At 46.8% G+C, this 27,984-nt stretch overlaps 1 protein-coding gene across 1 annotated transcript in view; it reads right to left on the bottom strand.

Annotated features, from left to right (window-relative positions):
• The window catches only part of LOC138472281 (aflatoxin B1 aldehyde reductase member 4-like), a 577,056-nt gene that overhangs the window by 479,493 nt on the left and 69,579 nt on the right, over window positions 1-27,984 (bottom strand). Inside the window, exon 2 of the mRNA XM_069610393.1 lies at window positions 17,169-17,356. Coding sequence (XP_069466494.1) covers window positions 17,169-17,356 — 188 coding nt within the window. The remainder of the gene's footprint in view (window positions 1-17,168; window positions 17,357-27,984) is intronic.

Here is a 27,984-nt window from a genome sequence, read left to right as displayed (position 1 = left end):
TGCCTAAAATGGTTGCTACTTCCTCCCTAGGGGTCTTCTAGTTGTCCAGGACCTAGGCCCGCTTAGTACTTTATTGGAGATATAGTTGGTGCGCCCATCCATCCAGTTCCACTTGTTCTCCTTGCACACACTGTCTCTCCTGACACTTCTCTGCACTGGACACCAGGATGCTCCCCTCCTGCTGTACTACTGCCTCTCCAATCTCACACTCCACCTTCCTACCGCCACCCTTAGATGTTAGCACTCTCCTTACTCCGCCATCTCCAAACAGCACTCTACTACCAATACCTCTGCTACTATCCTCTTCCTTCTTGCTCACTACAACTCCACCTTCTACTCCCACTCTCCTGTCACCACTATTTCCACGCTACAACTACCTCGATGTTGTTCCAACTACTTCTACCACTACTACTCTTACAAACTCTCTCTCCCGCTGCCACTTCCAATACTGTCACTACCACTCACTGCCATCCTCTACTACCAACTACCGCTTCCACTACTACCACCGCTCCCAAATAATACAACTTTCTACTCTATCGCTATTTCACACACATCTTACTCGGAAACACATCACAGACCATCTCTCACCAACGACCTCGGCATTCCTTTCGCTTTAGCCTCCTCTCGTCTCTCAGACGTCCTCCTCCACCCCCTCTCCTCACCCAACTAACCCACACTGCACAACCCACATGCACCTCCTTAAATACCCTACCCCTCCCAGGATTGGATACTCACCCTGGCCAATCACTTACCTGGCTCAAGGGGGTGTGGCAAGGTAAGTGCTTAGGTAGGCTTCACAAAGAGCTTGTAATTCCACCCCCTTTTCTGGCAAAATCTCTTGCAAAGAAAGTAAAAGACTGAGAGACTGAAATCCCATTTTATAAGGCCTTCTGGTGCGCTGTTTAATGGTACTTTTCGTTGATGGTTGGTGAGAGTTTCCTTAATAAGACCTCTCATTTCTGGATGTCACAGAGTCTCCACGGCGTCCCTTTCTGTTGCGAACGGTGTTCTGCTGTTTGCTGCATGCTGCTGCAAAGTGTAGATCGCTGCATCGTGGGGTCTTCATTTTGCTGCCTCCCGTTAACAGCTTCTCCCAGTATCTGTTCTCCTGTTGCCGGGACGCCGCCATTATTACAGGTAAGGTGGGAGGGGATGGGCCTGTACACAGTTGCGCAAGTTGTTTGAGGTGGGCTCCCTCTCACCTGACGGGTCCTGTAGACAAGCCTGGTCTCAACGGACACGCAATGTTCTGCTTCTGTAATGTTTCTGAAACGCAGAACACAGATAAGGCAACATCAAAATAAAAACAGATCTATTTTTGTTCGATAAAAAGGAGGAACATAGGATAGGAAAGAGCATGCAGACTTGCACATCGCAACTTTTTAAGTGCAATTTTAAGTAAAAGCTATGTTCTAAATCTGAAAAAAGAATATGGTGTGCACATTCTTGCATTGATACTGGGAATAATAATATTATCCAGGATTCATCAATGCTTTATTGTGACTGGCTGAACTCTATCCGTTTCCATATCTGTGGAAAATAATTTGCCTCTGATCCTTTGACCAGGGACTTTTGGGTACCAGGCCCCATACATCTTAATATTGGACTTCTAAAGTATAGGGAATTTCATTTGTGACACATTATCATTTTTATTTACATCATTTAGCTGTTTCACCTGGTTAGTTATTTAGTGATGTATTGGAAGTGAACCTACTGGTGAATGTATATATTTGTTTATATGGTACTGTGTTACTGCTAGTTTCAGTGTGCTCTAAAGGTCTAAATGAATAACTATTTTTAAAACAACACTTTCTAAGCTGAATTGTTGTGTGTTATTCTGTGTGGAATCATTGAGGGCCCCTGAGCACGCTCACACTCTCCTGAGACTAAGCGTTGACCGCTTTCCACTCTACCTTGATTGGGGTTAGACTAAACTCTCAGAGTCTCCATGTTCACCATAACTAGGGTGGCCTCCTAAACTCTGTCCACCAGGGCTAATTTTAGAAATCCATTTTAATAGTAGCACTCCGTCCTGGCCCTTCCTTGCTTTAGGCAGGTCCATCTTCCTATTCAACCTCCTGCTACCTCATTCCCACCTCCTCGTCTCGTCCGAGACCTGTGTCCCTGCATTCCTTCATGCGGTTATCACAGGAGACTTCCTCTGAAGGCATCCTCATGCTGATTCGACATGCTGTTAAATTCTCCGTCCTAGTCATCAAAGCCCGATCAACTCTACCAATAGGTTTTTTCCCCATACCTTTGGGTTATCTTCCTGGAGGACACCTCTCTATAGCCCCTTGCTTGGGAACACAAGGGGACTATGGAAAAGGATCAGCCTTACCTCTTTACTTCTTAACGAACCCAGAGAAGGAAGCCGAGGCCGGAATCTGATAGATTGACCCAGGGATCCTCAGCATTATGCCGCCAGGGCCATCATGTACTGGCTTGGGTAGAGACCCGGCTCCTGAAGCCACTCTCCTGGCTGTCCCTAAAACATGACAGTGGAGTTTTCACAGGCATGCTCATACATGGAGACAACATCTGGCTGGTGATATGTGATCTATGTCCTGACTCCATCCTCTTGGGATTGATTTTAGTGATGAATGGAACTCCATTTTTCTTTGGAATAAATTGTAAGGATTTTTATTTTTATTCTGCATTGCATGCAGCCACTTTCGAGAACATCTTTGGCAGGGAAAGGAAGAGGTTGACATATTTCAGATTATATATATATATATATATAGCAAACACTACAAGCAAAATAGTTTTGCTTGTAGTGTTTCTCCCTTTCTCCCACACCAGTGTAGTGTTGTGGTATCCTGGTATGATTGTACTGACTGCTTGAGTGTATGCAGGGGCCTCATAGAATGGTGAGGTGGAGCTTGGAGTGTGGGAGGCCGGCGGATTACACAGAGTGTCAGTTGGGACTTGGAGTAAGACTGGGAACCAGGGCAGAGGTTTGTTACTTACTCTCCTACCTTTCATGAACTTTACTATATAACTAAGCAAGAATAAAGCCTGTTCCTTTTATACTTACTTGAGTCAGCCTGGTTCCTGCTCCATGTCATCCCTGACTCAGATACTTCATTTGGCGACGAGGACCTGGAGTAAGGTATGGAGAGTGATAAAGAACAGAAAAGGAGAGTCCTGATGCCCATGTACCTGTTTTGGCAACAGAAACTGAAGTAATCCTGGAGATGGCTGTGGCATCGGGAATTAGTAACCCACCCATCCATGAAGACCTTGGCATGAGAATGGGGGCTGGAGTGGCTGTAAGAGATTGGCAGAGGGAGATTGCCATTTTGTGCCAGGAGACCAGTGAGCAGTCTAATGTATGGCACAGCAGCTGTGCTATTTGGGAGGCGGCGTCTGCGTTATGCAAGAACATGATGAAAGCACTTCAAGACTTGCAGCCCATGTCATTTTGAGGTACTGTGGGGAAATGAAGTTTGCGTAGTCATGGGGAGACAGTTGTTGGGCCATGGAAGGGGCACCAGCAAGCCTTTTCGCGATTGTGTTCCAGCATGCTCGTTGGGCTGGAACGCAGTGGGAGAGGCCCGGCACCATAATTCTAAAGGATTGGGTCCTCCGATTTATTACATATCTATGACATGTAATCACCACAACTGCTGTTTTGGAAAATCTTCGGCGTCTGTGTCCTGCGTCGATGACGTCGATACACCGCCCTCGAGGACCTCCTCCGACGGCCAACGCCACTGGATGTTATAAGTAGGACGCACGACGCCCGTAGCCTCAGTTCCGTTTTTTCCACGAACGTGTTCGCTTCAGAGATCTCGGCGCACCTCGACTCTTTGGAGTTTTTGTTCCTTCTCGGTTCTTCAAACCTGTTCGTATTGTGAAGAATTTCTTCGTGAAGATGTCTACCTCGTCTTCCACCCCGCGTCCGGGCTTTAAGTAGTGCAGGGACTGTGGGTCCAAGATGTCGGTGAAGGACTCGCACGTCGCCTGCCTCTGGTGCCTCGGGGAGGCCCATGACACAGATGAATGTATCGACTGCCAGTCGCTCACGTCCAAAGCCTTGCGGGAGCGCAAGAAGAAGTTGTTGGTAAGTAAGGTGTCCAAGCCACGGAAGTTGAGTTCGATTTGAGGGGCGACTCTCCGCATCATTGTCGGAAGTCCAGTGGGTCTCGGTCCCGGAGTCGGTCCCGCGACTCCTCTGCTTCTTCGAGGCACTCCCGGAAGCGCTGTTATCGGTCGCCTTCCTCATCCGAGGACTCCGCCCATCGGCGGGTCGCTTATCCCACCAAGCATGCGACGCCGGAGGAATGGGCTTCCTTCGGGAAGAAAACGTTAGCGATTCTCGAATCACAGGCCACTTGTCCGTCCGCACCTCCAAGTGGGGTCGGTCGTGATCGGTCGAGAGACACCGCTTGCACGCCTTCGGGCTCAGGTGGTCGGCACGATTCGCGGGAGAGGTCCCGCTCGGACAAGGGGAACCATTCTTGTCATGCCCAGTCCAGGTCCCGGTCCTCAACGCGCTCGAGACCGTGTGCACCTGTGGTGTCTTCGAGGAAGACGTCGACGCCGGTGGCGCTGAGGTGGTCGACGGACTATTTCGAGGCCCCGCCTCCGAACAAGTCGTCAAAGCCATCGGCGCCCAGACTGTCTAGGGACACGCTCGGGGCTCCGGCCTCGGGGCCTGTGTCAGCGCCGTCGATGCTGTCGGCGCCGCGTTCGGCGTCAACGCCAATTCACTCGATGCCCTCAACACCTTTCGAGGCTGTTTCGATGGGGAAACCCCCTAGAAAGGCTCTGGCCAAGGTCAAGCATGCCTTTTTCCACATTCTGTGCCTTCTTACCGCCATCTTGAGTTTATTTCAGAGGTGGATGAGGGCTCTGATGATGGCATGGTTCCTGATACGGTGCCAGACGAGATTCTCTCGGCCCATAGCCAAATTGAGGACCTGCGGCAGTCCCTGCACGATGCCAGTGGGCTGGACACCTCTCCGGAGGTGGAGTTTTGTAGGCCTGAGCCTGGCACTCATGCTGACTCCTTGTACCGGTGCCTTATGTCCAGGGTCACCGAGTACTTGGGTGGTCTACTCCCCCAGGGGATTTTCTTCAGGATGACCTTACGGATATCCTCGACCAAGGTCCACCAACTGACCCGGTACTGCTATTCCATATGGCTCTACAGAGGAGGGTGGCGGCGGCTTGGACTGCTCTAGAGAGTCTCCCGGCAGTGGGCAAGTCTTTGCCGCGAAAATACCGCCCAGCCAGTAGTGACCCCTACTACTTGACCAAGCACCCCACTCCGGAGAGTTTGGTGGTGCAGGCGGCTACGGCCAAGGCAAAGCAGGCGTCGTATCCTACCATCCCTCCTGATAGGGACGACAAGCGTTTTGACGGCTGGGCGAAGAAAGTATTTTCTTCAGGGGGTATGGAGCTTCAGGCGGCCAACTCTGTATGTGCCTTGTCGCGTTTCACGCACACTCTGTGGAACTGTGTTTCCTTAGCGGCTGAACATATTCCCAAAGGGGACGAACGGGATGGTTTCCTTGTCATGGTTCAGGATGGCAAGGATGCCATGTGTGAGGCCGTTCAGTCGGGGTTGGACATGGCAGATTGCGTCAGCCGGTCCATGGCGGCGAGCACCGTAATACGCAGGTTTGCGTGGTTGCGGAAGTCTGGGTTTGCTCCTGATGTGCAGGCCCGGCTCCTCAACATGCCCTTTGATGGGGAACATCTTTTTAGCAGCAAGGCTGACGAGAGCCTTGAGAGGTTGCGGACCTCAAAAGCTGCAGCAAAGTCATTGGGCGCTGTAATTCGCCAACCTCTGCCTTTTCGTCCTAGGGGACGGCAATGGAGGGGAGGTTCCTTTCGTTATTACTCATCTTTTGGTAAAGCGAGAGGAGCTGCCAGTCAAAGGGGCCACCGTAGGAGTGCTAGAGGTGGAAAACAAGGTACTCGAGGTGCCAAGGCTGCTCGGGCTGATGCCTTGTTGCCCTCAGGCAACGCCGCAGCCACTTCAGCTCAGTCATGAGGCCATGTCCCATGGTTCGCCGGTTGGGGGAAGGCTGGCGCAGCATCTTGTAGAGTGGCGCGTCATTACTTCAGATGTGTGGGTTCTGGAGATCATAACCCACGGCTACTGTCTTCCTTTCCGGCAGAGGCCTCAAGACAATCCACCGGGGAATCTCTCTTTGAAGAGTCCGGATCCGCTCCTTGCGCAGGAAATTCAATCCCTGCTGGAGAAAGGCGCCAAAGAACTGGTGCCTGTAGCGGAGAGGAACAAGGGATGGTATTCCCCTTATTTTTTGATTTCCAAGAAAGACGGGGGATTGAGACCCATCATGGACTTGCGTGGTTTGAACAAACTCCTCAGGAAGGACAAGTTCAAGGTGGTTACTCTCTCTCAAGTCCTCCAGGCCCTTCAACTTCAGGACTGGTTGGTGTCTCTCGACCTCAAGGACGCTTATTTTCATGTGCCGATACATCCAAAGCACAAGAAGTACCTGAGGTTCGCGGTTGGCGACTCGCACTTTCAGTTTCGGGTCCTGCCGTTCGGATTGACCTCAGCCCCGAGGGTCTACACCAAGCTCATGGTAGTGGTGGCAGCGCACCTCAGGAAAGGGGAGATTCACGTCTACCCCTACCTTGACGATTGGTTGATCAGGGCGTGCTCTCCCGAGCAAGTCCTGGATCATCTGTCAGTCACCTGCCACTCGCTCCACAAGCTGGGCTTCTCCCTCAACTTAAAGAAGTCCCATTTGACACCAACTCAGAGGCTCCAGTACATCGGAGCAGTGCGTGACACGTCCCTGGGGCAGTGTTTTCCTCCCCAGGTGAGAGCTCATCACATTCAGCAGATGGTGCACAAGTTTCAGCTTGCCCAGAGTCTCCCAGCGTTCGAGTTCTTGAGATTGCTCGGCCTCATGGCATCCTGCATTCTTCTGGTGCCAGAGGCCAGGTTGCGGATGAGATCTTTGCAATGGGCACTCAAGCTCCAGTGGTCTCAGTCCTCCGGCAGGATGTCGGACCCTGTCCATGTGCCGTCCTCGGTCGCCCAGGACCTTCTGTGGTGGGCCGTCAAAGACAATCTGATGAAGGGGGCTCCATTTTGGCTACCCTGGCCGGAGGTGACGATCGTGACGGACAGTCAGTGGTCATTGGTCTCCGTCGGAGTCCAGACTCCATATCAATCTGTTGGAGCTGAGGGCCATCAGGCTAGCCCTGAAGGCTTTTCTGCCGACTGTGCGAGGGAAGAATGTCCTGATCCTGGCGGATAACACGGTGGCCATGCACTACCTCAACAAAAAGGGGGGTGCAGGGTCACTTCCTCTGTGCAGGGAGGCGATGCAGCTCTGGTTCTGGGCAATCCAGCAGGAAGTTTCAATCGCGGCAGTTCATCTGGCCGGAGACGAAAACGAGACGGTGGACGCTCTGAGCAGGCAGAGCGTGATCTCTCAAGAGTGGTAGTTGACTCAAGAGATTCTCCTGGAGATCTTTGCCCTTTGGGGGACCCCTCAAGTGGATCTCTTCGCTCCAGTGTCAACCAGAAGTGCGGGAATTTCCTCCAAAAGGAGCCTTAGGAGACGCGTTCGTGGTGGAGTGGTCATTGCCACTGCTGTACGCGTTTCCTCCAGTCCCCGTCACCCTGCAAGTACTGCAGAGGTTACGGAGGTTCGGTTCCCGGATGATCCTCATTGCTCCGGCGTGGGCCCGGAGGACATGGTACCCAGACCTTCTTGACTTGTCCATCTGCCCTCCACGTCGTCTTCCCTACCGAGACGATCTGCTCTCACGGGAGGGGGGTCAGGTTCACCATCCAGAGGTCAGATCCCTCAACCTTCGTGCTTGGTTTCCGAAAGGTTGAGGTATAAGGACTGGGACCTCCCTGAAGACGTGATGGCGGTGTTGCTCTCGGCCAAACGGCCCACAACAAAGTCCCTGTACCGTTGCCGTTGGTGTAAGTTCTGCGACTGGTGTAGGGTTAAGAACGTGGATCCTTTTGCATGTGACATTCCCATGGTTCTGTCTTTTTTGCTTTCTTTGGCCCACAGGGGCTTGCAAGTGGGTACCGTTAAAGGTTACCTGGCGGCGCTGTCCATATTTAAGCGCTCGTCTGAAGAGTGTTCCTATTTTAAAATTCCTTTAATTTCTCAGTTTCTGAAAAGGGCTCACTGACGTCGGCCGTCGTCGGAGGAGGTCCTCGAGGGCGGCGTATTGGCGTCATAGACACAAAACGCAGACGCCGAAGATTTTTCGAAGCAGCACAGCTGTGGTGATTACATGTCATAGATATGGAATATGTCGTCGGACCATCCCATCGAAAGAACGTTACCAGGTAAGAGAGTAACTTGTTCTTCTGCTCTCCGTTGTATGTAGAAGCACTTAGAGGAAAGGCCCTATTTGTCGTGCGTCTTGCGCGATGATGCACTTTTAGGAAGTGAATCCACCCTATCGCAGTGAAGGACGTTCGTACATTCTGGGAGCATGACAAGAAAGCGAGGAAACCAACGTTAGCAATATGGACATCGTGGTTTGCATTATGGACATGGAGTTGGCGGTGGACTGCCTTAGAGAAGCACGTTATGCCCGTGTGCATATAATATGAATGCTGGAAGGCAGGATTGGATTTCCCATGGGATAGTATTTTGTTTCACTGTCGTCACGAGCAAAATGTGAGTTACTAAAAGCTACAGAGGAGCGCTCGTGGAGGGTTTCATTTCAGAGTTGCAGGTACTGCTGAGGATGCGCAATGTGGCTGGTATTATGTAAAACGTTTATGTACATCAAAATGATAAGTACAGAGTTATTTTGAGATTTGAAGCTCTGTACCTGCGTCAAAGTTTTAAAGACTTTTGACCTATATTGTGTATTTACATTTGGTTAAAGCAGCAGATAGAGACAGCGGCATCCGGAGCAATTTGTAGGATCACACATGCGAATTATTAAAAACTCATTTAATTTTCTCATCCAGGTGGGAGTGAACACCGTTGGTATACCGAGCAAGCAATTTTTGAAGAGTTGTTTAGATAATGTGGCAAAATTTAATGTATTGCAATGCATATAGGAATAGCAATGCTGTTAAATACAGTTTTCATGAGGTTGTAATTGGACATTGGTATTATGCGATTTAAATGGAGTTTGATTGCCAGTTGTAAATGAGTTTTTAGACTACCTGGGGAGATGCATATATTTGTTATTATTGTTATGGACTGCACGTTATTGTGTTTATATTGCACATTATTTTCTGATATTACAGAGGAGCACAAGGGGATTTTTATAATGGTTTTGCACATTTTAATCAAATTTGAAGTAAATTACAGCAAATGTATATGATGTTGAAGCATAGGCTACAATGGTTTTATTGAGCGAAGGTCACATTATGGGTTTATTTGGGAATCACAACAAATTTTTGGGAATTCTATTGTTATTTGCGCCCACTGCATGGTGACTGATCACCACCATGGCTTTGGTGCAGCATATCCTTATTTGGGAGAAGTAAATTTAATGTGCATATGTGTGTAGTATATGTTTTGTGTGGACAGTGAGTCTGGAGTCTGCGGTTGTGAGTGCAATGAGTAGTGGTTAGGGTTTGCGTGAATGCAATGAGTAGTGGTTAGGGTTTGTGTCTGTGAGCGCATTGTGTAGCAGTTATGAGTGTATGTGACGTATGTGTGCGCACATGGGGTAGCATGTTTGTATATCAGTTGTGTACGTGTGAATGGGAGCACGTGGTAGTGGAGCTCTACTCGTGTTTTGGAGTTTAGCATGTGTCTTGGAGTTGTATCAATGTTTAGTGGGGTGGCTCTCACATGCCAGCCGGGTGTGTTTTGCCTTTGGAAAACCTTTTTGTAGTAACCTCAAAAGTTTGGGACGTTGGACACTTGTTATAGTAGTGCCCCAGTTGAGGTTAACCCTTTAGTAGGGTAGATATGTAGACACCAGGGCAAGGGGCCCATTTTTGGTAGTTTGGAAGTCATGTAAATACATTTGTGCATGGGAATTTTGGGCATGGGGCCCATTTTGTAGGTATGTGTGTTAAAGGTGACCGCACATGGTGGTGTCTTTTAGGAGTAGTTAGACTCCTAGTAGTTGTCTGTGGTGCCAGGTCGTGCAGGGTAAGGCGAAGTTCAGTTGTTTAGCACGCCAGTTGATTTTTATGTCTAATGGGTTCTTGGAGTGGCACACAGATAGTAGGCCAGTGTTAGATTTTTGACTGTGGTTAATTTTTTTTGGTTGTAGTTGTGGTCATTGGAGGACCAGTTGAACCACACACTGGCAAATTGAATTGTTTAAAATTTTTAACACCAACATTTTTTAAATACATTTTTCTGTGAGTTTTGGGATTTTAGCATGACATTTTTTATTCTTTGTTGTGCTATAAGAAAAAGGGTTTTTTGCATTATTATATCTATGCATACCGCGACACCCCATCTTTGTAGCGGTTGTGGACAGTTTTCTTTTGCATGGTTTTTACCGTGTTTGGCTTTATGCATCACATTCTTTTCTCTCTGTGGTCGCGTTTTGTGATTTTTGTGGTCTTTGTGTAGTTTGTCCTTTTGCTATATTTTTCATCCTTTTTCAATGTTTTCTTTGGAGAGAGGGGATAAGGCGTTGAGGCTTGGTTGCTTTTGATTATTTTGGTTGTGTTTGCTTTTGGCATGTTAGGGTTTAGTTTAGGCCATTGTGTACGCTTGTGGGGCTACACTATTTTGGAAGGTATGTTGGTCTCATTTGAGACGTGGTTAGTGCTCAGGTGTGGCAGGCTTGAGGCCAGGAGTGCCAGTTCTGGCGAAAGGTGGTAGGTTAGGAGGGTTTTTGATGGTAGTTTAGTTTTTATTGTCCATGTGGCAAGGTATGCGCTTGGTGGTGGCAGCACGGAGACCTCGGTGTGGCAGGCCGGGGTAGAAGGTGTTATGTTTGTTTTGATTGTAATCCTGGCATGATGGTGAGTGTATTATGTTTCTTGAGGTTGTTGTTAAGGAGGGGGATGTGTGGTATCCTGGTATGATTGTAATGACTGCTTGAGTGTATGCAGGGGCCTCATAGAATGGTGAGGTGGAGCTTCGAGTGTGGGAGGCCTGGGGATTCCACAGAGTGTCTGTTGGGACTTGGAGTAAGACTGGGAACCAGGGCAGAGGCTTGTTACTTACTCTCCTACCTTTCATGAACTTTACCTATGTAACTAAGCAAGAATAAAGCCTGTTACTTTTATACTTACCAGAGTCAGCCTGGTCCTGCTCCATGTCATCCCTGACTCAGATACTTCAAGTGTCTTTAAAACTAGAGCAATTTGGCACCCGCATTACGCAACAGAATAATTGCCTCATCTTACCTCTTACGCCACGTGCTAAAAAATCTTTTATAATAAAGCTATTAATGAAATCCTCAGAAACAAAATCTATGCACATTGTTTTCAATCTGCCAAATGTAGGAATAAATAAAGTAATTAACTTGCTTGTATTATAGCTCTCTTGGCTAGGTTTCCATAATTGCCTTGGTGGAAGTTAGAAGCAGCCGTTTGGTGGACAAACTCTACCTTGCTCAGATTTCTAGTACGGTCACCCTCACATGATGTACACGGTGTACAACTTTATCAAAATGGGATTTGCATTCATGTTCTAGTTCAAACGGATTTAAATCTGACTCAGCTATACACCCAAAATGTTCCCTTATTTGAGTGCCACACAGTTTCTCCAAGTCATGAAATTCTGAATTTTCGTCCACTTACACAGTGAATGCAGTTTTAAAAGAAACATTGTCGGCAGAAATTGAATTCACCGTTTTGCAGTTTCTTTCGCTAGTTCCATCTTTGTCATTCTTCTTATGTACCCACTTCCTGTGTTGAAATTAAGCAATCTTCAACGCTGCATATGCACAGCACTTTTAAAAAGGTCTGTTGGACTGCCAAGTAATCAAGTGCTTGCAGAAGACTCATCACTGAAGTGCACCGTGACCTTTTCTTGTATTAAACTTCACTTAAAAATGCTCGGTTTTTTCCAGATATATCTTTATTACATTTTGTCAACAAAGTGGAGTACGGTTACAAATATATTCCCACACCATGTTCGTGCACCTGTGCATCCAAGGTTCTCTTGCCTTAACATTCTATTCCAGAAACGTACTCTACCTCTGATTTACACAAATAGAACGATCTTCTTTTGACTCACTTTCAAGATGTATCTCAGAAGTTAAGCAATTCTCTCTCACGCCTTAAAGATACTTGTATCTGCATTACCTTGACATGTCTGTTGCCTGCCACACTTCTTGTTTGCCTACATAGTCTCGGGAGGATAGCTCAGGGCTAATGTGCTCGCCTGGGAAGCAAGACATCACGGAGCACCACAGGTTTGATTCCCCGGTTGAGCTTAGAAACCTAAGGGTTTTAAGTGCGTTATAAATATCATATCATATAGGAATGAGTAGTGTTTAAAACGTCTATTCAGCCCCACACTAAAATTACATTTGCAGTGATCCCACCCATTAGGGTGAAAGGATAACACCAAACAAGCATACCTGCTTTTCCTCTTTGGGCAACGTAGGCCGAGGGCAGTCTATACTCTTCAAAAACAGAGGGAGATGATTGTTTCAACACAAACAAAACTGATATAGTGGTACCAAAATGAAAGTCTGTCCAACTAAGGTTCTATAAAAATAGGAACTTTAATAAAAACTAACAAGTCACACAACTCATTGAAACACTAATGGCCCAAACCCCTGAAATGGAAACAGAGAATAGACTTTGAGAAGCACAAGGACATGAGTGTAGGCAGCAAATGTCAAAGTACTCCAAATCATATTGCAAAGGCAAAGAGTGAGCTCTTATCAGTCACTAGAGCACTTTAAGGTGGGCCTGGGGGACAGGACCACTGCATATACCTTTACTGCGTGGTTGAGCAAGGATTCTTGCTGTTTTTTCTGCAGTCGTAACATTGTACAGATAGTCGAGTTGCGTTGTTCAAGTGGCAAGTCAGCTACGAGATGGGGCACTCTGTGGATCAAGTCTGGTTTCGAGAGTTGATGGCATCCATCAGGTTGAGTTGGCTTTTGAGTCAGGTTCAGCTGATTCTTCTACTGGGTCAAGTCAGCGCTAAAGGATGCAGTGATTAGAGTGCTTTCATAGTGGCGAGATGCCGTTAAGTCACAGAAGTAATGCGCTTCACCAAGTCAAGGTTGAGAGAGCTCAAAAAAGCAGGTCAGCATTTTAAAGTTCATAGACTGCCAAAAGCAGCATCAGGGGTCTTCTGGGAGCTTGAAGTGAGTTCAACACAGTTGGGCTGGCATGAAAAGGTTTCTAGGTGGTAGACAGGGTTCTGAGCTGTTTCTGGACTTCTGAGCTGCTAGCAGGCCCAATCCAGCGTCTCCAGGGACAAGACGAGTCCTTTTTTCTGCACGTCCACTCCAGAAGATTGTCTAGTACTCACAGCGGTGTCCTCCTCCTCCAGTGAGCAGGATGCTGGTTCCTGTACAAAGGGAGCAGCGAGGCCTTGGTTCACAGCAGTGTCATCCCAAATGTGCCCCTGAGATGGGTAGGAAGAAGAGCTTTCCTCTTCCAGTGAGCCTTCCGTCTTCAGCTCTGTGGCAGAAGACTTGGGAATGGACTGCATCCCCAGCAGAGTAGCAGGGGAAGCCTTCTTGTCTTTAAGTCCAAAGAAGAATCAACTAAGGGCAGTGTCCCCTCCCCACCTTATAAAGGCAAAATGTTATAGTGTATGGATCCAAAGCAAGTTTGCTGTCCGGGATCGATTCCAGGCTGCTGTAACAAGTGTCCTTTACCTCCTGGTATCATACCCAGAGTGCTTTGTATACAGTTCGGGGAGCCCTAGCAGAATACAAGATGGTGGAATCCCTCTCTTGGCCTAAACCTCTCATCTGCCTATTCCAACTCCACCCCCTTCCCATGTCTGCCTAATGAGCATGCTGGTGTGAAATTATCTTTGTTATGTCAGGGCCGTCTTTAAAGCACCATCCCACTGTACCTCCCTGGGTGTGTTCCTGTGCACTGGAGGAAGGGGTCTGCTGTCCTCTGCGAGCCTCAAAAGAACAGCTTCGTGGGGAGGGTTCCACATGGTTGTTAGAGACACCCAGGCCAGACTGTTAATACACACCAGCTCTGTCATGGCAGAGTTGCCTCTGCAAGCTGACACTAATATGACCAGCACATTCTGTGGCTATATAATTGTGTGATGCCCCTAGCCACCATGTAATAACCAGACATATAGTTTAATGTGTCAGCAGGCTGACTATGGCACACAATTGTTATATGTTGAACCAGAGGTGCAGTTGATTAAAAATCCATGTATGAATGTTGGGCTTTGTGTTCTATCAGCTGTTAGGAATGTGCATGTGACCATTGACCCTGCCCTGCTTCCACTGGAGGTGTTAGAAGGCAGTCACAGCAAAGGCACACGAGTGCACTATGATTTTGTCATGGAGCATTAATAAAGGCGGGTTGTGATTAGCAGGCCTCCCTTTCAGGAACAGAATTACCAGAATAGATTTATTTCTATATAAAAAAATATATTTTTCCCACTCCCGACTGCATTCTGTCAAACAGTGTCCTCTGGTGGGATTCAGAACCTGGAGAGCTCTGCTCCTTCCACCATCCAGTGCACAAACCAGACCGTGGCTGGACTGCCTCAGCCCCCATACATGGTCTGTGAGCACCTCCGACGGAGCATAGAAATTAGGCTCTCTGGGATGGGGCGCTCACATAGGTCTACAGATATCTACACTCTAAAGGCATATCAGTATAGGGCCGAAAGTGGGGGTGGGGGGAGTGCAGTAGGTTTTCTTTTATATATATATATATGTTCATACTGTGCTGAAAGCGAAGCTGGGGGAAGAAGAGTCGTGCAGTATTCCTCCCATATTTTCACCCTATAACCCGGCACAAGGATATTCTAGCGCTCTGTGCATATTGGCAGGAGCAAAGTCTTCTACCTTCCTGGGTAACATCTTGGTCTTGGTGACAGGGTGCAACGTATTCTTTTTCAACGCCTTTTCTAGAATTTTTTATTCAACTTTTTTCACTTTATAATCCAACTAAAATTATTGTGCTGGACGTCCTATTTATATTACATCTAATTTTGCTACACACGTGCATTAGTAAACATTAATGCGCCATTAATCCTCAGTATTCTAAATTAGTACCATATTTGTTAATGATAAGTACACGTGTTTTCTGACCTTTCCAGTCTTGTGCACCTCTGTCTTATAAAATATATTTTGACTCTCACGTCATTGCTTTGCGCAAAATGCGATGTATAAGTATTCTGTAACCCATTGTACGGTAACCAAAACATTTAATTTTCGACATATGACCACTTTTATGATGTATTTTCCTTCCTCGTGTCATACTTTTCAAGGATCAGGACAATGAATCATAGTGCTAAAGCCACAATAAATAAGATTTCCTTGGAAAGTATGAAAAATAAAGGACAGTGGATAGTGACTGAACTTAAGTCCACGCTGCAGTATTAAAGTGAGCAGAACAGCTACTTCTACATCTGTCCCTACTTGTTATGTTAAAGTTCATGGCAGTACGGCACTTTGTGCAAGTCTTTATGGAAGAGTAGAAGAGGCACTATGATATGAATACACGGCAAAACGGATCTGTAAAACCATTATTAAGCATGCTACCAATTGGTGGACTGCATCACATTCTTGGTGGTTAAGGGCATTTTTTTAACCTATTTATTATTTACAGACAGTATCAGGGATTGCACCCTCAACCCTTCGTTCCAGTTAGTACGCCACCAACAACTCCAGCATACGCCCTAGCTTGCCTGCGCTAGAGACAGAAGTTGTAGACATGAAGGGGGTTTAAGTTGAGTCTATGGTGGTTGAATTGGACCAAAAATAGGGTGAAACGTGGTTCTGTGTTTTGTGGGGAAAATTCCCAGTATTGCTACGCTATATTCTATATGGATCCTCTGTGGGACAGTAGGTCCTGAGCCAGTTTACACTCCTTCACAGCCTCGTTTCCCCCTCCTCGCTTCGTGAGCTGCAAGACTTCAACACTGCCTGCTTTGGAGAGTACAACTGCCAAGCAATTCCAACAATCAGAGATATTAAAAGGCATCATATGCCAATAATTTGGCAATTGCGGAGCAAATAGATGAAAGCCTTGCCTCATCTCATTTTGGAATACACTAAAGTTCTGTAAGATGTTTGTGCTAGAAGAAGAGTGATCACTCTCGATGCAGAAACCTCAGAGCTGCATGGCATTTAGGAATGGATTATGTTCTTCAGATTGGCCTCCAGCCGCTATGTTTAAACCCTCCTACCTGGTGTTCTTTAGCCCTGTGGTTTTCATTCGCCATGCTATGTAGAGGTATAACAGTGTTTAACAAGTGACACAAATTCGTTTGTATGTACCATTTAATGCATTTATTTCAGAAATGAATGATTCACAGCCATGCCTTGACCTTTTTATATCTTACTGAAAAAGTCGTCTTCCCATTATTCAGGTGTAGTCATAACAGAGGGCAAAGTAAATCTCAAAAGAGTGGATTACCTTCCGTTATCAACATTCATGAAGTAAGAAGACATTAGGAACCTAACCATCTGCTGCAAACCACAGACGGAAACACATGGAACAATGCAGGATAATTTGAGTTAAAAACCACCCACAATGTGTACATAGGTGTCGAATACAGACAGAGACTCGCCTAGCTGGAAACAGTCACATTATATGCTACAGCCCCCATCATGTCCTGTTCAGAGTAGCCACAGAATTCTTTACACATCGCTGCCTCGAATTGCTGCGCAGTAAAGGGCATGTTGTGCCCCTAATTACTTGGCCTGATGCAATCAGAGCATAGTGCGCGCAGACTGACATATTGCATTTAAAGCATGCTGTGTTCTTTATTGCCTGGCATGGAAAAGTCATACCTTGCTATGAGCCCCTTACACCTTGCATGGAGCACTTAATGCATGTTAGAATCCCTGCAAAATCATCCTCCATAATGCAAGCCGAATAAACAGTTTGTTCTACCTTTATTGCACGGAACACGCAGAGTATGTTGTGCCCCTCACGGTTTTCGAGGAGCACTCAGACCAGAATATACCCATCCTTACTTCACAGGTGGATCAATATTGCTTGCCATGTTTAGATGCTGCTCCCCGCCTCGCTCCCCACCGTATGCCCTTCATTCCCCCGCCATTTTGAGAATTTCCTTCCATATGAGCCTTACTTCCTTGTGAAGTGCCTGGCAAGCACTTAGAGTATCCTGGATCGGGGTTTCATGATCTGGACAATGCAGATAGAAGAGATCCACACTGGAGGTCTGCAGGCGCTTCAGAGAGGTCTCCAGCTGTGACCGCAAACTCTCTGGCTTCAGAGAGTTTCCTTCCCAGGGATTTGCCTTGGTTGCAATTTTTACTGCAAAAATAAAGAAAGAGTGCTGTTATTTGCCCAGTGTGGCACCAACCAATAAGTGCAGAACTCAAGTGAGAAGGTACAATAATAGAATGAGTTCATAGCAAGGACAACTCTGCGAAGTGCCACCTCGAGAAAGTCCATATTACAAATTAACACCATCAACTTAATCACAAGCACATCCACATCTTGCAAAACGCGTTTGAATGACATAAGTGTGCACAAAGTGCATATGAACCACGCGCAGCTACACCCAACATCATAGTGATAGTGGATAAGACACAAAGAATTACAGCGTCATTCTTTAGCCTTAAGGTTAGAGGTCGCCTCCCGCCACTGAAGCTCTCAGTAGCCTTCCCAGGCCTTTGGGATGGAATGGTCCACGACTAAAGAAAGTACCGTAAACAGAACAATTTAGTCTGTACTAATATTGGTTGAACACCCGGAAAAATAACGAATGGAGGCCTCTAGATGGACTAAGAACATCTTTTTAGTTTCCAATAGAATTTTTTTTTAACGTAAATTTTTATTGTCATTTTGTGTAATAACATTACAAGTGAGTTAAAGAAACAAAAGAAGAAACATAGTAAAGAATTGAAAGAACATCCCAATAGAACACCCTCCCCATCCCCCCCTTAGGAATGGAGCAGTCCCTCAGGTTTTTCATATGTTGGCTTCCTGAGATTGTGCCCTCTGTGTGCTTCAACCCTGTCCTGTGCGGGGCCTCAGGCTCCAGCTGTAGTTGAATGTCGTAGTCTTCCTGGTCCGGGATTATCCCCAGAAGGGTTATGGCCTTCGGGCACCATTTTCGTCGCCCGCCCTCCTTTAGGTAGTTCAGGAGCGTTGACAATTACGTATTAAATTTCAAGTGGTCTCCTTGAATCGAGGTCAGCCATTCCCTTGCTAGGAGCAACCATTTCGCGACCCATTCATGGTCTGCGGGAGGGTGCGCTGATTTCCATTTACGCGCAATGACTAGGGCCGCAGCCATCATCATGATGATATAGAGCTTCCAATGAGGTTTCTTCTAATGCCCCATTGAGACCTACCATGGCTAGGCCCCAGTTCCCTTCTATTTTTTGCCCCAGGACCCATTTGATGGCTGAGTGAACCGTTCCCCAATACTCTGATCATTTTGGGGAAGACCACCATATGTGGGTCCATGTACCCGTGTGGCCGCAGTTCCTCCAGCATTCCTTCGATACCCTTGGGTAGATCTTGTGGAGTCTCACTGGGGTGAGATGCAATTATGTTAGGAGTTTCATCCATTTCTCCCATTTTGGACTGATCTTGTGAGTTTTGTCAAGTGAGGCCAAAGCTTCGTCCATGCTTCTGTGTCTATTGTGGTACTTGTGTTGGAGTCCCACTTCGCTTTGTATGGCATGGGTGGCCATGACTCCCCTTCTTTTATAATCCTATATATTTTTGTGACCACTTTCTCATCGCCCGTGTTTGTGTCCAGATATTTCTCAAACGTTGTGAGCTCTCGGGTCGCTGCGGTTCTCATCTCCTGGTGGGACGGCCAATGTCTCAGTTGAGCACAGACGTAACGTTGATTTTTCTCCCAATTCGAAGTCGGCTTTACATTGGTTGTAAGTGTCCCTCGCTCTTCGGCAGCCTTTTTGCCAGACTTGGCATGCCGTAGGGACGACGCCGGTAGTGAACTGAGGGTTCCTGAAGAGGGGAGTGTATGGAGAAGGGAACGTTGTGGTGCGGGATTTGCTCACTGCTAGATCCCAGGCACTTACCACTGTGCTCGTGATTAAGCTTGCGTACATTTGCGGAGGTCTGTCCTCCTTGGGCTTCCACAGTGCCTCCTCCATCTCAGTTCCCACCACAGCTCTGTCCATGGGTCTCCATATCTTGTCTCTGTCGTCCCGTTGCCAGTCTCTAATAACCCTTATTTGGGCAGCGATGTAATAGGCTTTGAAGTCCAGCGCACCCATCCTCCCACTTCCCAGCGGCGATCTCATGACCCAGCTCGCCACTCTCGGTAGTTTATAGTTCCAAAGGAATCTGTTGCCTTCTGGAGGGCTTTGGAGAAGCCGGACGGAACGTGAATTGGAAGGGAGGTGAAGTAATAGAGGAGCAGAGGGAGGACCGCCATTTTCAAGGCATTGATTCGGCCCAACCACGATATGGCGAGGGGGCCCCAATCTACTAGTTTTGATTTCAGCTGCTCGAACAGGGGCGGTAAGTTAGCCTGGTACAACCCTTCAACCTTGCTGGTCAGCAGAACCCCCAGATACTTGATAGAGTTTTCTACCCAGTGGAATTGGAAATTGCATTTGAGGGGTTGCGTCTCCTGCTGGGTTATATGAGGTTGAGGATTTCTGATTTAGTTATATTAACCTTTTAGGCCCACGACTGCTCCGAATCGGTCAAGCTCTTTCTGGGCAGCTCTCAGTGATGTGTCTGGGCGAGTTAAGGTAAAGATCATGTTGTTCGAAAAGGCTGCTATTTTATGCGGTTCCCCCCCAAATGGTATCCCCGCTATTGCCTCGTTCGCCCTGAATGCCTTAAGGAATGGTTCTAGGTGTAGGGCATATAATACAGGTGATAGAGGGCATCCCTGTTTCGTCCCCCTTTCTACTGGAATCTGGTCCGAGATTTGACCGTTTATAGCAAGTCGTAAGAGTGGGTGCTGGTAATTGGCCTTGACTCTTCATAAGAAGCTTTGCCCAAACCCCATCCTCCTCATGGTTGCAAAAAGGAATCCCACTCTACTCTGTCGAAAGCTTTTTCAGCGTCGATGGCTAAAAGGAGAGCATGGATGGCCCTTTTCTTGGCTTTTTCGATTAGGTGGACTATGTGTCTAATGTTATCACTTGTTTGCCTGCCTCTCACGAAGCCTATCGGTCTGAACCAGCCTCGGGAGAATAAGCTCTAGCCTACTTGCCAGTATTTTGGCATGGATTTTGGCGTCTACATTTATTAATGCAATAGGGTGATATGAGCCGCACTCAGTTGCATCTTTCCCCTTCTTGTGTATTAATATGACTTTTGCCTCTTCCATAGATTTCGGCAACATTTTGGATGCCCCTATATGATTGTATAATTTGGTGAGGGATTAGTTCCTCTTTGTGGAGCTTATAAAACTCTGCACCAAAACCGTCGGGCCCGGAGATTTGTTGATGGGGGGTAAGTTGATTGTTGCCTTTACTTCTTTTATTGTGATGTTTCACTCCAGCCTTTCCCTTTCTTCCCTGGTTAGTTGGTTCAAGTGGGTTTCCCTCAGGTATTCTTCCCGATTTTCTAGGGGCAGGTTTTCGGTGCTGTACAGGGTAGAGTAGAATTTAACAAATTCCTGATGTATGTCCTCCGTGTTGGTACTTGTCTGGTCCCCTGCTGTTTTATTTTTAATATGGTTCTATCCCTCTCTTTCCTGAGCATTTTGGCTAGCAGACAGTCAGATTTGTTGGCTTTGACGTACAGCCGCTGTTTGAGGCGGAGCAGATTGTGCTCCGCAGCAAGTCTAGCCGCCCACTGATGGCCCTGAATTCCCTTTTCGTGGCAGGGGTCTGCTTCGGGCCCATTGTAGGCATGAGCTCTTTTAGTTTGGCCTCTAAATTAGTTTCCCTCGAGTCTCAGCTCCTGCATGCCCCTGGCTTTAATAGCAATGATCTTGCCTCTGAGGGTTGCCTTAAGCGCATCTCACCAGATTTGCCAGCTAGTGTCCCCCTCTTAGTTGGTGTCTACAGATCTGTTATCCTCCGAGACCTCCTTTGCCAGGGTTATTTCCTTGAAGAGGTGCCCCGCTATCTCCACTTCCAGGGCCCCCGTGGCCCCTTTTTCCTAGCTAGTTCTAAGGTCATGGGCGCGTGGTCGGAGAGGGAGATGGCGCCCAGCTCCATCTAGACTATTTTGCCCATCAGCGAGGTGGCCAGCCAGACGTAGTCGATCCTGCAGTGCGACCTGTGGGCATGTGAGTAGAAAGTGTACCCCTCCCTCTCCCCCTGTTTGGTTCTCCAAACATCTACTAGGCCTAATTGGTGTAGCTTCTCTTTGAGGATGCACCTGTCTCTGGTGGGGTCCCAGGCGATGTTGAAATCCCCTGAAATAATGATGGGGAATTTTGCATAACGTTCTAAGCGTTTGAGTGCACGTTGGATGTACTGGTACTGGTCCTAGCCCGTGATGGGGGCGTATAGTGTTGCAATTGTGTATGCCTCCCACCTTCCTTCCACTGTTATCGCAAGGTATGTGCCTTGGTTATCTTTCTCTGAACCCGTTACTGTTAGATCTAGCCTGTCTCTCAGAGCTAGCTTTTTTGTCAGGTCGTGTAGCTTGAAGGATTGTCCTGTATCCCCAGAATCTGACCCGGTGTATGACCTGTGTTCGTATGTGAGTTTCTCGCAGGGCTATGATGTGCGGGCCTTCTCTCCTTAGGTATCTCTCCATCTTCTTCCGGTTGAGCGGGGAGTTGAAGCCGTTTATGTGAAGCGACAGGATTTTCAAACGGATAGCTATGGCCATATTTGGTGTCCAAAGCCCTGGTATCCTACTTGGGGAGGTCTGCGCCCCTTCAGTATGCACAAGGCTATATTCATCCTCCTTCCGGGTGCTCCCTCCCCTGCTTTGCCTCCCTCAGGTTGTGAGTGCTACTCCGTCCCTCGCCCTCCCCCAGTTCCACCTTCCCCCTCCCCTACGCTTGGTAAATCCAACTGGCACGTAGCCCCCCTCATATGATCCCGAGAGCTGGATCCTAAATTCCGGCCAGCGTTCCCAAACGCAGGAATTTCCCTTCCCATTCCAATCGCCTTCCTCTCCCTAATCTCCCATGCACATATATTCCTAAAATTCTTTATAGCACTGGCTTGCGAGGTGCGCTGTTGTTGTGTGCCCTCCCCAGGGTTCCGTGGTTGATAAAGTCTGGGGGTTCTGAACAGCTCACTCGACCCAACTGGCTAAAACCATTAGCAGGTTTCCATAAATGTGGTAATTGTACCATGTGTAAATTTGCTCAACCGGATTGTAGATGGTTTACGGATTTCTTTGGTATGACAACCATGATTAAAGATTTTATTAACTGTAGAACTACTTATGTAATGTATGCGTCAATTTGTGTTTGTGGTTTGATCTACGTAGGTAGCACCATACGGCAGCTCAGAATCAGAGAACACCTCTCCAGCCTCAATAGCTAGGATTCACAAGTCCCGCAGGCAGTACATTGGCAAAAGCAGCACCAGTTCGCTAACAAAATACACATCAAATTTGTGGACTCATGAAAGCTAAGGCAGCCTGGAGAGGTGATGATATGCAACTTAAACTGAGGAAAATGGAAAGCAAATGTATTTGTTTCTTTTGTTTTACAGAAAGAGATCTAAACACGGACTGTGAAATGAGCATATTTCTAAGCTAACTTTTGTAAGACTGGAGAAACAATTGTTGTTCCACTGTCCAGGTTTTTTATGATTGCTGGACATTCTCTATGCAATAATAGCTTATATGTATGGCATAGGGTGGGCTTCGGGTTTGATCCGATTCCCCAACCAAGCACATTCTGCATCTGTTTATCATTGAATTTGGGTTCTTGATAACAACATACACGTACCGTAATTTGTCTTTGGTAATTCAATCAAGTTCATATGACTTTAGTCTAGGTTTTAAATATAGATTCTGTTATTTTCCGTATAAAATGCAATTCCGACAATGGTTAACAATTAAATGATTGGCATACGAGCTGTTGCGATTTAGATTTGGCTTTGAGATTCTGTGTGTAAGTTTAGTTGTGCAAGTAGAAATTAGATTTGATCTAGCTTTTTGCTTGAGCTACTGTAGCAAACAGATGACGTCATGTCATTAATGAGCTGTTTAATTCAAGATTTGGTTTTGGGAATTTGGACTCAGTTAACTTTTTAATCCTAAATACAGCTATCTATCACATCCGAACTGTGAAGTGGATAATTGCAACTCGATGCAATAATGCCTATGGAGCTTTGTTTTTAGCAACCATATTTTGCTTAGCAATTCACTCGCACGCATGCGCTCCCAAAAAGTAAAAAAATTATGTCACCCTTGCGACGTGGGACGTTACGCGCACCGACTGGGTGCCGGACGCGTGACGATATACGCCCCGTGACACAGAGACTCCATTTCAGGGACTCTTGTCGGGGTGTGTTTGCGAACACGCCGTTTGAAATATACAGTCTAGCTTATCTAATCACCCAGTTCCTACATTTGAGACTACAAAACTGGTATGTCACTTATACTCATCTGGATTTTTCTTTTAAGTGTGATTTCCTAAATGTACTCATGATTGGAATATGAATGCAAAAATATATTTTATTTGTTTTCAGACAAATCCATAATTTACCTTACAATTTGATAAGTCCAAACAGACTTTGTTCACTTTATTTTTACACACCAATTAGGTGATGGGGATTTTGGATCTTCCGGCATCTTCGGCCTTCAGAGAGTGATTAACAGAGACGCTGCCTCTACGCACATTATACCTAAATATTACATTCCCCATTTCTCCACCAGATGCATAGGTGTGCTTGGACAAGGACATTTACCTACCTTTCCCACCTTCAGTGAGTCAAGGATTACAATAGAAATACAGCAAGGGTCTGAGAGGGCTCTGCGAAAGGAGCATTGAGACTGAAAAACCTATAAACTGTATTGGTGAGAAAAGAGGCACATGAGTGAACTGGCACGTGATTTGAAAGGGGAAATCCTCGAACGAAACGTTGAACTGTTAAACCTTGTTCAGATGACAGGATAGACTACCAGAAAACCAATATTCTGTTTTGGCGAAGTATGAAAAGGGCCAAGGTTTGTCCCATCAAGATATAGAGACTTTTCCCTATGAACTACACTCAAGATGGTTAAAACATCAAGTCAAGGGGAGCCTGTCAGCTGAACTGAAGGCCAAGAAACTGTCAGAACTGTTACATAATGCTGTTCTGAAAGTATAGGAAGTTACCTAATAAATAGAGTTCAAATAAAAATTACAGTGTCTAGTCTCTCTGTATCTGCTCTATCACATTTGATGGCAGCGGTGGGATAGAGCGGAACACGATGGAGGATTTGATAAAAACGCTAAGTGAGGGCCAACAGCTACTCCAACAAGCCTTAAAGCTTCAAAGCCAGGAGACCCAAGCTGACAGGCAAGCCTTTCAGCAGGCCCTGCAGCATCAGCAGAACCAACTATTAGAAATCACAAACATGAGAAGCCACACCCCAGTACCGACTTCAGTCCTTCAGAAGTTTTCCACAGGAGAAGATCCTGCCCACTTCTTCGTCAACTTTGAAAGGGTCACCAGGAATGCACAATGGCCAGCCGAGAGGGGGTGCCACTACATCGCACCACTCATGACCGGTGAGATGCAAAGTGCCTATCAGGCTGCTAACCCCGCGGGAGACACCAGTTATCAAGACATGAAGCGGGTAGTGCAGGAACGACTGGACCATGACGAAGAAGCCTACAGGATCAAGTTTAGGGATACTAAACTTATCTCAGAAGAAACTCCCAGACAACCCTTCTACCGGATTAAGGAGTTAGGGTAGAAGTGGCTGCAAACCAACTCCGCAACTACACATGAGATAGCCGAGAAAGTAATCTTAGAACAGTTTGTGGACGCATTACCCTTGCCCATGCAAAGGTGGGTCAGACAACACCACAGAACCACCTTGAACGAGGCTGTCAATATCGCCTCGGCGTATCAGAAGGCCGACCAGGCGAAGTTGATGTCTTTCCGCACCATTCCTAAAGCCGGGGGAAGTCGAGCGGTTCCTCCTACACTTTGGCCCAACTCGATGATAAGAAGACCAGAATGGGAGGGAGCAAGGTTCCGCCCCAACAGTGAAGGAGCAGGGACCTCACAGATGACCAGTCCTCCTAGCATCAGTGCCCGAAGGCCACAATGTTTTGAATGTGGCGACTGGGGTCACCTGGCAAGAATGTGGGGGCTTTTGAAGCGGCAAAAGAAGTCAACCAGGCTGGTGCCTCCCCAACTCCTAAGATCAAATATCCGTATATCTGTGAAGCCGAGGTGAAGGCGAGGTGGAGAGTCGCCCGAACAGAGCGATGCTAGATACAGGAAGCTTACAAACGGCTGTAAATCCAGAGCTGTTAGCTGGTATGAAGGCATTGAGTGAAAGTATCCCCATCCGATGTGTCCATGGTGACGTTAAAGTGTATCCCCTCCGAAATATCAAGATAACGGTAGCAGAGGAACAAATGAATGTAAGAGCAGCTGTAATGCCAAAATTACCTGAACCCCTGTTGATTGGCTCTGATGTTCCTAATCTTCCTCGACTTATCCAGAAGGTGGAAGACAAATGGCTAAAAGAAGCTCCCTTTTGGGGTCAAGAGCTCCGTCCACAGGGCAATAAGGAGAGAAAGAGTAAGAATGCAAGGAGGTTGGAGAAGCACGCATGGCTTGAGCAGAATATGTGTCCCATGGCTGTGGATTGGAGAATAGACGAAGGAGGAGATAGTTTCCGCATGGCTCAGGAGCTCGACCCCCTGTTGAAATATGCAAGAGAATCGGTGACCGATGATCCAAGGGGGAAGACCCCCTACTTTATCAAAGACAACGGGTTAGATTATCGAATGACTGTTAACCCGGAAAAAGAAACTGTCAAGCAACTGTTGGTACCTAGCAAGTATTGCCGTCCCGTCCTTGAAGTCGCTCATTTACAAGTAGGAGAAGGTCACCTTGGCGTTGAAAAAACCACGCAAAAGATCCTCGCAAGATTCTACTGGCCAGGTGTGTATGGACAAGTGGCCCGTTTTTGTCAACGCTGTCCCGAATGTCAAAAAAAGAATGGAGCAATGATCACCAAGGTACCTCTCCAACCGATGCCCTTGATATTAGAACCATTCCAAAGAATAGGAATGGATATAGTAGGACCTTTGGATCCCTCAAGTAGGGGACATAAGTACCTGCTTGTGATTGTCGACTACGCAACCAGGTATCCCGAAGCTTTTCCCTTGCGATCGACGAACGCCCAGCAAATATGTGATGCCTTAGTTCCTTTCATCTGGAGAGTAGGTATACCTAAGGAGATAGTCACAGAGAGAGGAACCAACTTCATGTCGACTGTACTAAAACAGGTATGCGACACCCTACACATCTCCCAGCTCAGGACTGCCGTTTATCATCCTCAAACGGATGGGGTGGTTGAGAGATACAACCAGACTATTAAACAGATGATAAGGAAAAGCATCCAGCCGGGAGAGCGAAATTGGGATAGGGTATTGCCGTGGATCTTAATGACATTGAGGAATACTCCTCAATCATCCAAAGGGTTTGCCCCGTTTGAACTGTTGTTTGGAAGACCAGTAAGAACCCTCTTGGACATTTTAAGAGAGAACTGGGAGGAACAGCCAAATCCGGAAATTACATTGATGGAATATGCTTCTCAGCTACAGTCAAGAGTGGAGAAACTTCAGTCAATCGCGTAGGTACACCTCCAACAAGCTCTAGGTAAACAAGAACAATACTACAACCAAAAGTCAAAGGTGCAAACATTTCAAGTAGGAGAACTGGTTCTTGTACTTCTTCCCACAACCGAAAATAAAATGCTGGCATCTTGGAAAGGACCTTATACAATTGAGGAAGTATTAGGACCAGTACCTACAGAGTTCGCCAACCTGAGAATAAAATTCCTCTTCAGACATATCATGTAAATTCGTTGAAGTGGATGGAACCTGAAGTTACAGTGGCCATGATTAATCTGGAAGAAGGATCGGCTGAATACCTACCGACGGCTGAGAAACCAATAGGGAAAGAAGCCCTAAACATTAATCCAGAATGAAGTCTCTCACAGAAACTGGAGCTCTCTAGACTGCTGGATCAGTATGCAAGCATATTTTCTTCAATTCCGGTAAAAACTTCGTTGACATGACATCACATACAAACCGACCCAGGAGTGAAAGTGAGGGTGCGGCCATTCAGAATTCCAGAATCCAGGCTACAAGCGATGGATAAAGAGATTCAAGAGATGCTCCGATTGGGCGTAATTGAACCATCGCATAGCGACTGGTGCTCGCCTCTAGTGATGGTACCAAAGCCAGATGGGAGCCTTCGCTTTTGCATGGATTTCAGAAAAGTGAATGAGGTGTCAAAATTTGATGCATACCCTATGCCTAGAATCGATGACCTTTTGGAAAGACTGGGCTAGGCTAAGTTCCTAACAACAACTGACCTAACGAAGGGGTATTGGCAAGTGCCCTTGTTTCCTCCAGATAGAGAGAAGACGGCTTTTGCGTCTCCGGGTGGATTATATCAGTTTACAGTCCTGCCTTTTGGTCTTCATGGTTCTCCAGCCACATTCCAAAGACTGATGAATTATCTAATAAAAGGCCATGAGAGTTATGTAGGGGCATATTTGGACAACATTGTTGTGTTTAGCCAATGCTGCTCGTGAAACATTTAGGCGCAATTTTTCAAACCTTGGAGAAGGCTGGGTTACACATAAACCCCAAAAAGACTAATGTGGCAAACTCATATACGAGATATCTGGGGTACTATGTTGGCCAAGGAACTATCAGACCACAACAAGAAAAACTAGAGGCCATACGTCAATTACAGTTCCCGGCAACTACCAAACAAGTTAGGGCTTTCCTTGGTTTTGTGGGCTATTACAGTCGATTCATACCCCACTTTTCGACTATTGCA

Source organism: Ambystoma mexicanum, chromosome 8 (genome assembly GCF_040938575.1).
Source record: "Ambystoma mexicanum isolate Mex_15411 chromosome 8, UKY_AmexF1_1, whole genome shotgun sequence".
NCBI lineage: Eukaryota > Metazoa > Chordata > Amphibia > Caudata > Ambystomatidae > Ambystoma > Ambystoma mexicanum.
Note: the sequence above shows the minus strand (reverse complement) of the source record. Positions and strands in the feature narration are given on the sequence as shown.